Source organism: Rhamphochromis longiceps, linkage group LG12, assembly GCF_057381845.1.
Source record: "Rhamphochromis longiceps isolate RC_006_pf linkage group LG12, R_longiceps_female_GT1.1, whole genome shotgun sequence".
Classification (NCBI taxonomy): domain Eukaryota; kingdom Metazoa; phylum Chordata; class Actinopteri; order Cichliformes; family Cichlidae; genus Rhamphochromis; species Rhamphochromis longiceps.
In genome coordinates, this window is record NC_140568.1 from 37,869,098 (window position 1) to 37,881,638 (window position 12,541).

The 12,541-nt window shown below is 44.4% G+C and overlaps 1 protein-coding gene across 1 annotated transcript in view; it reads left to right on the forward strand.

The window, feature by feature from the left end:
• Window positions 1-12,106, forward strand: part of notch1b (notch receptor 1b) — a 43,275-nt gene extending 31,169 nt beyond the window's left edge. Inside the window, exons 24-34 of the mRNA XM_085426228.1 lie at window positions 2,217-2,329; window positions 2,659-3,227; window positions 3,505-3,939; window positions 4,158-4,306; window positions 6,061-6,271; window positions 6,574-6,664; window positions 6,913-7,075; window positions 8,236-8,534; window positions 8,776-8,923; window positions 9,046-9,143; window positions 9,236-12,106. Coding sequence (XP_085282354.1) covers window positions 2,217-2,329; window positions 2,659-3,227; window positions 3,505-3,939; window positions 4,158-4,306; window positions 6,061-6,271; window positions 6,574-6,664; window positions 6,913-7,075; window positions 8,236-8,534; window positions 8,776-8,923; window positions 9,046-9,143; window positions 9,236-10,627 — 3,668 coding nt within the window. The 3' untranslated portion in view covers window positions 10,628-12,106. The remainder of the gene's footprint in view (window positions 1-2,216; window positions 2,330-2,658; window positions 3,228-3,504; window positions 3,940-4,157; window positions 4,307-6,060; window positions 6,272-6,573; window positions 6,665-6,912; window positions 7,076-8,235; window positions 8,535-8,775; window positions 8,924-9,045; window positions 9,144-9,235) is intronic.
• Window positions 12,107-12,541: the final 435 nt, after the last annotated feature.

Sequence of the window (12,541 nt, forward strand, 5' to 3'; positions counted from 1 at the left end):
TACAACGTCCAGAGCCTTCAGGAACTCGGGGCGGACCTCATCAACACCAGGGGCTCTGCCACCAAGGAGTTGTTTAACTGCCTCAGTGACCTCGCCCCCGGAAATTGGCGGGTCATTCCCCTCATCCCCAGACTCTGCTTCCTCCTCGGAAGACGTGTCAGTGGGATTAAGGAGGTCCTCGAAGTATTCCTTCCACCGCCTGACAATTTTCTCAGCAGCGCTCCGCCAGCACTATACACAGTGCAGGTAGAGCACCGCTTTCCCCTCCTGAGACGTCTGACGGTTTGCCAGAATCTCTTCGAGGCAGTCCGAAAGTCTTTTTCCATGGCCTCTCCGAACTCCTCCCACACCCGAGTTTTTGCTTCAGCCACTGCCCGAGCCGCATTCCGCTTGGCCTGTCGATACCTGTCGGCTGCCTCCGGAGTCCCACAGGCTAACCAAGCCCGATAGGACTCCTTCTTCAGCCTGGTGGCTCCCTTCACCTCTGGTGTCCACCATTTGGTTCGGGGATTACCACCACGGCAGGCACCCACCACCTTGCGGCCGCAGCTCAATGCAGCAGCTTCGGCAATGGAGACTCTGAACATGGTCCATTCGGACTCAATGTCCCCAGTCTCCCTCGGAATGCTGTCGAAGCTCTGCTGGAGGTGTGCGTTGAAGATCTCACGGACTGGGGCCTCTGCTAGACGTTCCCAGCACACCCTCACTATGCGTTTAGGTGCACCAGGTCTGTCCAGCGTCCTCCCCCGCCACCTGATCCAACTCACCACCAGGTGGTGATCAGTTGACAGCTCAGCCCCTCTCTTTACCCAAGTGTCCAGAACATATGGTCGCAGGTCTGCTGATACGATTACACAATCGATCATCGACCTACAGCCTAGAGCGTCCTGGTGCCACGTGCACTTATGGACACTCTTATGTTCGAACAGGGTGTTCGTTATGGCCAAACTGTGGTTAGCACAGAAGTCCAATAACAGAGCACCGCTCGGGTTCAGATCAGGGAGGCCGTTCCTCCCAATCATGCCCCTCCAGGTCTCGCTGTCGTTACCCACGTGAGCATTGAAGTCTCCCAGCAGGACAACAGAGTCTCCAGGTGGAGCACCCTCCAGCACCCCCCCAGGGACTCTAAGAAGGCTGGGTACTCTGAACTGCCACTCGGCGCATAAGCGCAGATGACAGTCAGGACCCGTTCCCCGACCCTAAGGCGCAGGGAACAAACCCTCTCGTCCACCGGGAAAAACCCCAACGTACCGGCAGCAAGCCGAGGGGATATTAGGATACCCACCCCAGCCCGCCGCCTCTCACCAGGGGCAACTCCAGACTGAGACAGAGTCCAGCCCCTCTCCAGGAGACTGGTTCCAGAGCCCAAGCCATGTGTAGAGGTGAGCCCGACTATATCTAGCCGGTACCTCTCAACCTCACGCACTAACTCAGGCTCCTTCCCCACCAGAGAGGTGACATTCCATGTCCCTATTGCCAGTCTTGGCAGCCGGGGGTCAGTCCGCCAGGGCCGCCGCTCCTGGCCGCCACCCGGCACACAATGCACCCGACCCCTATGGCGCCTCCTGCGGGTGGTGGGCCTGCGGGAGGATGGGCCCATGTCTCCTCTTCGGGCTGTGCCCGGCCGGACCCCATGGACTAAGGCCCGGCCACCAGACGCTCGCCCTCGGGCACCCTCCCCGGGCCTGGCTCCAGGGCGGGGCCCCGGTAACCCTATCCCGGGCAGGGTAAACTGTTCCCTCGGTGTCCTTTTCATAAGGGTCTTATGAATCGCTCTTTGTCTGGTCCCTCACCCAGGGCCAATTTGCCATGGGAGACCCTACCAGGGGGCAAAGGCCCCCAGACAACATAGCCCCTGGGATCCCTGGGACACACAAACCCCTCCACCACGATAAGGTAGCGATTCAAGCTTAAACCATGCTTAAAATAAAAAGTACTTGCCAGAACAAAATAACAGGCAAAATGAATGTCATGTTGTGTTCAATATTATTTGCATGTAGCAACTGAGACCATAGTCTAATCAGGAAAGTGTTTACTGAAGTCAAGTGAAAATCAAATTGCAATGATGCAAGATGCAGGAGTCAGTCCCTGCTGCTGCACATCTTTTATATACAGTGTTTGTTGATCTAAAATGTACTGGTGTGACATTAACCTTACAATTATAATGAGGAATGAAAATGAAATGACAAACCTTTTTGTGTGTGACACCTCTGTAGGTCAGCGTTGTGACACTGTGTTCGATGGCTGTAAGAGCAAACCTTGTCGTAATGGAGGCACCTGTGCTGTGGCCAGTAATACACCACATGGCTTCATCTGCAAATGTCCTCCTGTGAGTACACACTCTCGGAAATATACACAGACCTCTGTCACTCATAAGAAAGTTGTAATAAAAGAGCAAAAATTCCTCTTAATATTATCTAAATGTTGACTGTAACTTTTAAAAGAGACATACAGAAGGCGATGTGATGCTTCCATAATGGGAAATATACTTTTTTACTAATATTTGATCTAAATTAGCCCTCTTGGCTTTAATCATAGATAGCCTGATATTGGCTTGAATTTTAGTTTTCAGGAATAAGACAGATTGCTTATATTCATATCAGTCTAATTTATTTAATATATAATAAGCATAAATCATATATATTATTCTTCCTGTAGGGCTTTACTGGCTCCACGTGTGAATACGACTCCCAGACCTGCGGCAGCCTTCACTGTCGCAATGGAGGCACATGCATCTCCGGTCATAAGAGTCCCACGTGTCTCTGTGCTCCATTATTCACTGGACCTGAATGCCAATATCCCACTGACAGTCCCTGTTATTCGAACCCCTGTTACAACGGCGGCACGTGTGAATACACCTCAGAGGAGCCGTACTACCACTGTGAATGCCCAGCTAACTTCAACGGCCTCCGCTGCCATATCCTGGATTACAGCTTCCCGGGAGGGTCTGGCCACAACATCCCGCCACCCCCAGTGGACGTCCCCTGCGGGATCCCGCAGTGTGAAGAGCGCAAGTACAACAAGCACTGCGATGTGTCCTGTAACAACCATGAGTGCGGCTGGGACAACGGCGACTGCTCGCTCAATTTCAACGATCCGTGGAAGAACTGCTCGGCCGCTCTGCAGTGCTGGCGATACTTCAATGATGGGAAGTGTGACTCACAGTGTGACAATGCTGGATGTCTGTATGATGGGTTTGACTGCCAGAACTTGGAAGGACAGTGCAAGTAAGTGTATTTAAGTGAAATAAGAGTTAGCTTAGCTTCATAAAATATCCAGTTAAATATCTTAAAATCTATTTGTCTTGCTTGGTGTGCTGCTAATTAGATGCTGAGAAGAACAAACAGGATAGAGAACTACAGTGATAAAACTGTCTTTGATACAACAGTTCATTATTTTCCAGTAGAGCTGTAGGTAGTTTCTGTGTCATATACTTCTTCTTTTAAGCATATATGTGCAATTAAGAGATATTTAATTGGGCCTTTGCATCCAATTTTTTTGCAGCCCTCTCTATGACCAGTACTGCAAGGATCACTACGCCGATGGCCATTGCGACCAGGGCTGCAACAACGCAGAGTGCGAGTGGGATGGCCTGGACTGTGCCAGCAACATGCCTGAGAAGCTAGCCGTGGGCCAGCTGGTCCTGGTTGTCCACATCACCCCTGAACACCTCCTCAATAACTCCTTCGGCTTCCTGCGCGAGCTGAGCCGCGTGCTCCGAACCAATGTGGTATTCAAGAAGGATACAAAGGGGGAAATGATGGTCTACCCATATTATGGGAACGAACATGAGCTGAAAAAGTACAACGTCAAGCGTTCAGTGGACTCTTGGTCAGAGGTTCCTGGCAAAGTGCTGAATGTGGTCAAGAGGAGCCTGTATGACTTGGCTGGTGACAGCAAGAGAGCAAAGAGGGAGCTGGATCATTTGCAGATCAAAGGGTGAGAAGGCATTTCTGAAAATATTTCAGTCATTAACCTGCAAATTGTTCAGATCATTTTCTTCCATTATCTGTCATTTTATATGCTCATCTTTGTTTTTGGATTTAGTTTTTTCTTTTTGGGGGGGTTTAAGAAGATTTTTATTTCTTTGCGGAAGCTAATTAGATTCAGAAAAATGATAAAGTCTGGAGTCACTTTGTGTTTTCTTCACTCTCTAGTTCAATTGTCCACTTGGAGGTGGACAACCGTCAGTGCTTCCAACAATCCACCGAGTGTTTCCAGAGCACAAGTGATGCTGCAGCGTTCCTTGGGGCTTTGGAGTCCAGTGGCAAACTGGATGTACCTTTCACCATTGAAGCTGTTTACAGTAAGTATATTTAATAGGTATCTGCATGACTTAAAAAGTCTGTATGCATTCTTGGCTTTCCAAAAAATAGAACTCTCTATAAAAAAATAAAGCAAAAGCAAATTTTGACTGCAGCTTGTCAAATTCTGGACACTTTTTACCAAAGATATTTGATCTAAAGCAGCTGCTTCATATTTTCATATATTGTATGATGAAACTTTTCTAATCAATGTACACTCAATGGAAAAGTCTATTGATTTTGTGTATTTTCCATACTGTTAACAAATCACAAGAAAAAAACAAAGCCATCATTGACTCCTATTAAAAACGTAGTGGGCCTCAGGTTGTACTGCATATTTCTTTATCAGGCCAAACCTCCACTTGAATAGATTTGATGTAGCCTGCAAAGCCCAGGCAAATATTTTTATTCCTAAAATTTCAAAACTTCTTGATTAACATGTAAAAAACATGTTCATTTATCTCTGTTCATGTATAATTGTTGGTTTAGTCTTTTTTTTTTTTAATTGGATCTTTTTATAAACGAAAACATAAAATCGACTACACTCCTTAAATGTTGTATGCAAATACAACATTAGTGTATCTTACACACTGGTAATCATTTTCATTTCTGTGCAAACCCAAGGTTTCTTGAAGACAGTCTAAAATGTAAAACAGGATCGCACAAATTAGCTTGATTGTTTGTAAAGTAAAATATATGTCATTAGTAGTATGAGGACTAAAACATGAAAAATCACTGATGGGGTTTTTTAAGGCCTCGTGGTGTCCACACGTACAGAACATACTCGGATTAGACACATGCTCTTTCATGCTCACGCTCGAAGCAAATGTATCCGACGTGGCCTCTGGTCGGGTCCTAACCTTACAACTCTTTGATTGTGTATTTGTTATGCAGCCGTGAACAAATGCAGTTGTGAATCTCTTGGCCTAAACAATGAGTCCTCCCCTTGGTGTAAATCCAATGGCTTGAGGCTCCAAAATGGTTAATTGCCGTAAATCAACTCATCCAACCTCCCCCCACCTCCAAAATCACATAACATAACCGTATCTGTCTGTTTCTCAGACATGTACACATATACGTCCACGGATATCACACTCGCACACATGCACGCACACGCACTTCATCCCACAGTGTGAGGGGCTGCTGCAACCTTCACCTCGCTGAATGTAATACCAGGACTTAATGTATCTCTGAGGGTTTAGGTTGGGGGAGTTTATCATTTCAAAATCGTTAGTGGAAAAAAAGAGAAGGGGAAAAATTGATCGGGAGTGTGCTAGAAGTTGGGAGTCTTTGTTATCTCGAAAATCCTAATAAATCCTTCGTCTTTACAGCTTAAAGTGCGTGCAGTAATTTGAAGTTCATTAATCCCCCTCCCTTTTTTCTCTTAAAGAAGAAATGGTAAAGTTGTCTCTTGGTACCCTGGGCTGAAAAGAGAGAGAGGAGGTGGTGGTGGTGTACTTTTCTCCCCCTTTTCTTTTTTTTTTTTATCACGCCCCATCCCTTTTTTTTCTTTTTTTGATGAAAAGTGGTTAGCAATTCTGATTATTACTGAATAGATAGAAGAAGCTAGCTTTACAAACGGTGAGGATCGTCAGTCCATTTCAGACACTGGCTGCGTTTTGGAGTGGGATCCGCGGGGCGAAGGAGAGCCGGACTAGCTCTGCTCGAACACTCAGGCTGATCCTGGGTGTCCCGGTCCAGCGGTCCACATCTTGTCCTCAGCCCACTGTGAACATAATGTCCATTTTCCTACCAGGTGGCGTGGAACCCGAGCCGCCACAGGTTTCCTACCTAATCTACTTGGTACTGGGCGGTTTAGGGATGCTGGCCTTCCTTGGACTGGGAATGGTGGCTGCCCGAAAGCGCCGTCATGAACACGGGCGGCTCTGGCTTCCCGAGGGCTTCAAGACCACAGATAGCAAGAAGAAGAGACGTGAGCCTGTTGGAGAGGATTCGGTGGGATTAAAGTAAGTTTACATTTATTCGGCACTCGCTGTCATTTGGTGTGTGTTTCTTTGCGGGTTGGGTGACGGGCCAGTTCTTTAGGTAAAAATTTGGAAAAATGGGATTTTTCTCTGGATCATTAATGATAATGATATAGCAGGTTTACGTGTGAATTAATTAACTTGTTGGGGCAGAGGGGTGTGGTATGAAATCAATCAATGCTTTTGTTTTTTCGGCATCGCTACACCATTAATGGTGAGTGGCTTGTATGAGACTGAAGCAGTGGAGTACGAGGATTTTTAAAAGGTTTTCTGCTTCATCACAGGCCAATGAAAAACACCTCAGACATTTCTCTCATGGATGACACCCACACTGAGTGGGGAGAAGACGAACCTTCAGATGCGAAACGCTTTAGGGTAAGGAACTCTGACATAACTAAAATATAATGATTATTATTATTATTATTATTCAATTTTACAGTCTGAGCAACTATTTCATAAGACATCTAATTCTAGGCTTTGAGAGAATTGTTTGTGTATTTTTAAATGTTTAAAATAATTTTATGATCTTTTTATAATACATTTTAAACTTTTTTTTGTTTTTTTCTAATTCGATTTAAAGTCAGTTTCAGTTGTCTGACCTCCTGCTGTCCCCGTTTTAACAGTTTGATGAGCAGGCTGTGTTGGATGCGGACGACCAGACAGACAACCGCCAGTGGACGCAGCAGCACCTGGATGCCGCTGACCTGCGCATCCCATCTATAGCTCCCACACCCCCTCAGGGCGAGATTGAGAATGACTGCCTGGATGTCAATGTCCGCGGTCCAGGTGTGTTACGAACCATAGATATTATTTATATTGGCGGGACCTCTTATCTTTAGGTTATTTTTATTGCGGATGACTTGGTTGTCTTTATATAAACCATTAAATTACAGAGACTACTAGATATATATATGTATATGTATATGTCTTTTTTTTTTTGCCTTTTTTCTTTTTGCTTGTGAAATACAGAACTGAAAAGTCTAGGTGAAGGAACTGGGAGAGGAAAATCCTTCGGTAGTGTAAAGCTATTACTGATATTTGAATGGATCAAGGGGCAAAGAACTTTTTGAGCACACATTTCTAGTAGTCACACATTTTTCTGTGTGTGTTTTTCTTGTGTAAACTTGTGTATGTGAATTGATTAATATCTTTTCTGGGCGAACATTTCACATTTCCTAAGGATGTGTGTGTTTTTTTATGTGTGTGCGTGCGTGTGTAATTGCGCATGTAGGAGCTGCTAAAGCTCCATGTCCTCAGGGTAAAGGATCTTCTTCAAAGCAGCTGGCTGGAAGCTAGATGCCTGGGGGAAAACACTGATTCCTGATCAGATTAATCATTTGACCAGTAATAGGCCTCTGTTTTCTTTTTTTTTTCTTTTTTTATTCTACATTACAAAAACCAATGAAGGCATCAGATGCAAAAACCTAACTTTGTACTAAGTGGCAAATTCCCTGAAGAAAAGCTATGAAAAATCAAAGTAACAGGTTTAACATCTTGAGAGCACACTTTTCCCCCCGTTGCGGATCGATGCACTTGAATCGACCAAATCTGCGAGATCTGGGGCTTGCTATCCTTTTGAAGAGGAGAAAACCTATCCAAGTCGACTGACTGAGCCGCCTCTCACAGCCAGATTTTAATGCTTCGTTTTTGCAGTAGTCTAGCTTTAGCAAGCCTTGGCCTCTATCCCTCTAGCTTCGCTTTCCTTCTGAAGCTTCTCCTGTGCCGGGGCCTTGATCAGAATCTATTATCGAAAAAGAGAGCGCTGTGATGATTCAACCCAGGAAAAAGTGTCAAATCCACATTCGATTTGTTTGTTGCTTTGTTTTGATCTGCCAGGTGCTTTGAAGTGAACCCTCTTGTAGTTTTGCAGTAGTTAATATGACTGTACTGTGCTGACCATGCAGTGCCTTTTTTTTTCATTCGCTTCTTCTGGTCCTTCCGTGCAGATGGATTCACACCCCTGATGATTGCGTCCTGCAGTGGCGGAGGTTTAGAAACAGGCAACAGCGAGGAGGAGGAGGACGCCTCTGCTAATGTGATCAATGACTTCATCTATCAAGGTGCTAACCTCCACAACCAGACTGATCGGACGGGTGAAACAGCTCTTCACCTGGCTGCCCGCTATGCCCGCTCTGATGCTGCTAAACGCCTGCTGGAGGCCAGCGCTGATGCCAACATACAAGACAACATGGGCAGAACTCCTCTGCATGCTGCTGTGGCAGCTGATGCCCAAGGAGTGTTCCAGGTGGGTTTCTTTATCATTTATTTATTTCTTTTTGGATTAGGAAACCCAAAATGCAAATGTGAGCATGGCTCGTTTAAAGTCTTCTTTTTTTTTTCATCTTAAAATTGTGATGACCATTTTGTGTGAAAAATATAGCTATTAAAAAAATATTAATAGTACAAAGTTAAAATACTTTAAATTTCCTGTAAAATTCATTATTCTAAAGGAATCTAATGGAGTAATGTGTTGTACATCTTTGCAGATTCTGATAAGGAACCGTGCCACAGACTTAGATGCCCGCATGCATGATGGCACTACACCCCTGATCTTGGCTGCCAGGCTTGCAGTGGAGGGCATGGTGGAGGAGCTCATTAACTGCCATGCTGATGTCAATGCAATTGATGATTTTGGTAAGGTTTCAATGTTTTTTGCCACTTACGATATTCACAAAAGCCTGAAATCTTCACATTTTAGTGCTAAATGTGGTGCAAAAAGAATTTTATATCTAATGACCCTGTTCCTGTCTCTGCAGGTAAATCAGCCCTACATTGGGCCGCAGCAGTAAATAACGTGGAGGCAGCCATTGTGCTACTCAAAAATGGTGCCAACAAGGACATGCAAAATAACAAGGTATAGAAATAACCCCCTTTCTGCAATGAAGGAACATTCCTTGTGCATCTGTTAAACTGTTTAATATATTGTCTCCTTTCTGTTTACTTCAGGAGGAAACACCTCTGTTCTTGGCTGCTAGGGAAGGAAGCTATGAGACTGCCAAGGTCTTGCTGGACCATTTTGCCAACAGAGAAATAACTGATCACATGGACCGGCTACCCAGAGACATTGCACAAGAGAGAATGCATCACGACATTGTGCGGCTGATGGACGAGTACAACCTGGTACGAAGTCCTCCCATGCATGGAGGGTCACTAAGCACCACACTGTCACCCCCTCTTTGCTCGCCTAATGGCTTCCTGGGAAACATGAAGCAGCCCCAGCCTCAAGGTCAAGGCCAGAGCAAAAAGGCACGCAAGCCCAGCACCAAAGGCATCGGGTGCAAGGAGGGAAAAGACATGAAGGTGAAGAAGAAGAATTCCCAGGATGGGAAGCCTGGGAACCTCCTGGATAGCTCAGCTGTTCTGTCTCCAGTTGACTCCCTGGAGTCTCCACATGGCTATGTCTCTGATGTAGCTTCACCGCCGATGATGACCTCACCTTTCCAGCAGTCGCCGTCTGTATCCCTGAACCATCTGCAGGGGATGTCTGACCCACACCTGGCTGTAAACCACATGGTGATGCCAAGCAAGCAGGAGCTGGCTCGAATGCAGTTTGACCCAATGCCTCCACGTCTTACCCACCTACCCGTTACTGTCTCCAGTGGCCAGGGCGCCATGAATGGGCAGTGTGATTGGCTGTCCAGGATGCATGGCAACATGAGCCAACCAGGTCAGTACAACCCAATGAGAAACAACTCTGGTGGTCAAGGAGGTCTTCACCAGGGAGGCCAGCACGGGATGATGACAACAACGCTCCATAATGGCCACCCAAACAGCAGCCTGACTCAGATGATGACATATCAGGGCATCCAGAACACCAGAATGGGTCCACAGTCGCACATATTGCAACAGCAAGCTCAACAGATGCAGCAGATGCAGAACCTTCAGCAGCTTCAACAACAGCAGCAGCAGCATCAACAGCAGCAGCAGAGCATCCAGCTGCAGCACCAGAACTCAAACACAGCCAACACCCAAAACTTCATCAGTGGGGAGCTCAGTTCTCCAGAGCTCCAGCAGGGCACAGGCAACTCCACCATGCCCATCCGCACCATCCTGCCTCAGGAGACCCAGATTATGCCCTCCTCCATCAGCCAGTCAATGCCTAGCACCCAGTTCCTCACCCCACCCTCCCAGCACAGTTATTCGGGCCCCATTGACAACACCCCAAATCATCAGGTCCAAGTACCTGACCACCCCTTTCTGACACCCTCTCCCGGCTCCCCTGACCAGTGGTCCAGTTCATCTCCTCATTCCAACATGTCTGACTGGTCAGAGGGCATCTCGAGTCCACCGACAAGCATGCAGTCTCAGATTGCACACATACCTGAACAGTTCAAATAAAAATCTTCAGACCCAGCTGAGCTGCTGTACATATGTTTTTTTTTTGTTCTTGTTTTTTTGTCTAAAAAGGCACTCTTGGAGGAAAAAGAGAAAGGGCAACGCTGTAAACAGGATTTTAAAAAACCTTCATAAGCTTTTATACTAACAGCAACATCTGTGTTTCATCCATTTTTTTATTTATTAATGTCTTATTTATAAGCATTGCCTGCCTTCAGAAATTTGTGGGGTCCACGGTGTTATGTCATAAGCAGGGCAGTGGATGGCCTTTATAGAAAGTCTTTTCTTTTAGTACTTCTTTTCTGGAGTGAAGTCGCAGCATACACACTGGGTATTTATTTTCCCTTAAGGACTTTGCCTTTTTTATATGGTTTCTCATGTTTATATATATATATTTTTGTATAATCTTGTTTATAATGAAAATCGTGATTAAGGGGCATTTTTATAGAGCACATATTAAGTTTCAGTGTTATTTCAGTTATTTGTAAGCATCTGAAATATCAACTGATGGTAAACTGTTAACAGTACATGAATGCCATGTACAGGTCCTGTATGATATGGGAGCTTCCATAAATATCATGTGATTCTTAGCTACACTCTTTAGAGTCATGTAAATTTCTTGAATCAGTGGAACAGCATTATGTTGTGCCTCTTGGTTTGATTTCACTCGTGTGGAAATGGAGTGGGAATGTGATATGTTGTACAGTATAAGGCCATCTTGGAGATTGGCAGTTAAGGCAGGCTTGAGTATCTGCGAGTCCTGTGGTGTTGGAGATCTGGCCTGTCGGCCACAGTGTATGTTTTTGTTCAGAGGGAAAAGGAATCTCCATTTTCTCTCTCCCTTAGTTTGAGCCTATGGCTGTGTCCTTCCTTCTGTAAATATGCCCCTTGTGTCCCTTGTAAGCAAGATTTTGTTCAAGAAATCTTATGTCTTAAGCATGCAATTGTGATAGGTGTTACACCAATCATCAGCCTCTAAAATGTAAAACAGAACAGAATTTATATTTTGTATCCTATTGTCCCTTATGCATAAATAAATTTGAACTCTATACAAATAGGCACAATATATTGTTAGGTGGTGTTTTTCTCATATAAAAATGGAAAAATAAATAAATATTGAGGTTTTATAAATTGATATTTATTTGCTGTTCTGGAACACACAAAAATCCATTGAGGCAAATGTTTATGTATGATAGAAAGGTTTTTTTTGTTACACTTCAATGAAATGAAAACTGTTGGTTTTGTTCTCAAGTTGTGTCCACCTTAATGTTTTGTGAGATGCACTCTGGTATAGTTTGGAAAAAGTTCTGTTTTTAAAAACCACATTAGGTTGTAGTGAAAAATGCAATATCTGCAATATGTTTCCTTTGTCTTTATAAAGCTATAATTTGCAACAAATGTATTTTCCCTTTTCATTTTCAATCTGTAAAAATGTTTCTTGTTATAATAAAGGGCACCTGTGTGTCTTGAAATCAGTGATAATTGTCTTTTATTTTTTATGCTTGTATGTTTATAATAAACATCTAAAGTACAAATCCAGTAAAGTCATCACTGCAATTAGGTTAGCCTGTGATGAGTAAAGCTGAATTTTCCTGTGATCTGGCTCTTACTTTTAATTTAATGTATGTATGTATGGAGTATGTCCCCATCTGGTGGTGACAGTTGTTAAAGAAAATTAATTATATTAAGTTTAAGTGAATTACAGCTGCAATATTTATACAACATCGTGAAAATTCATAAGAAGAACAAATCATCTGAATACCATAGTTGGTATAAGCTGTGGGACCCATTCCTCAATTTACTGTGTAATGATTAAGTAAAAACGTAAAAAAAAAAAAAAGAAATATGCATGCTCAACATGCTCAGACTGGCTGCCATAGAGATACTTAAGCAAATAGTTTTTGTTATTTTTCTATA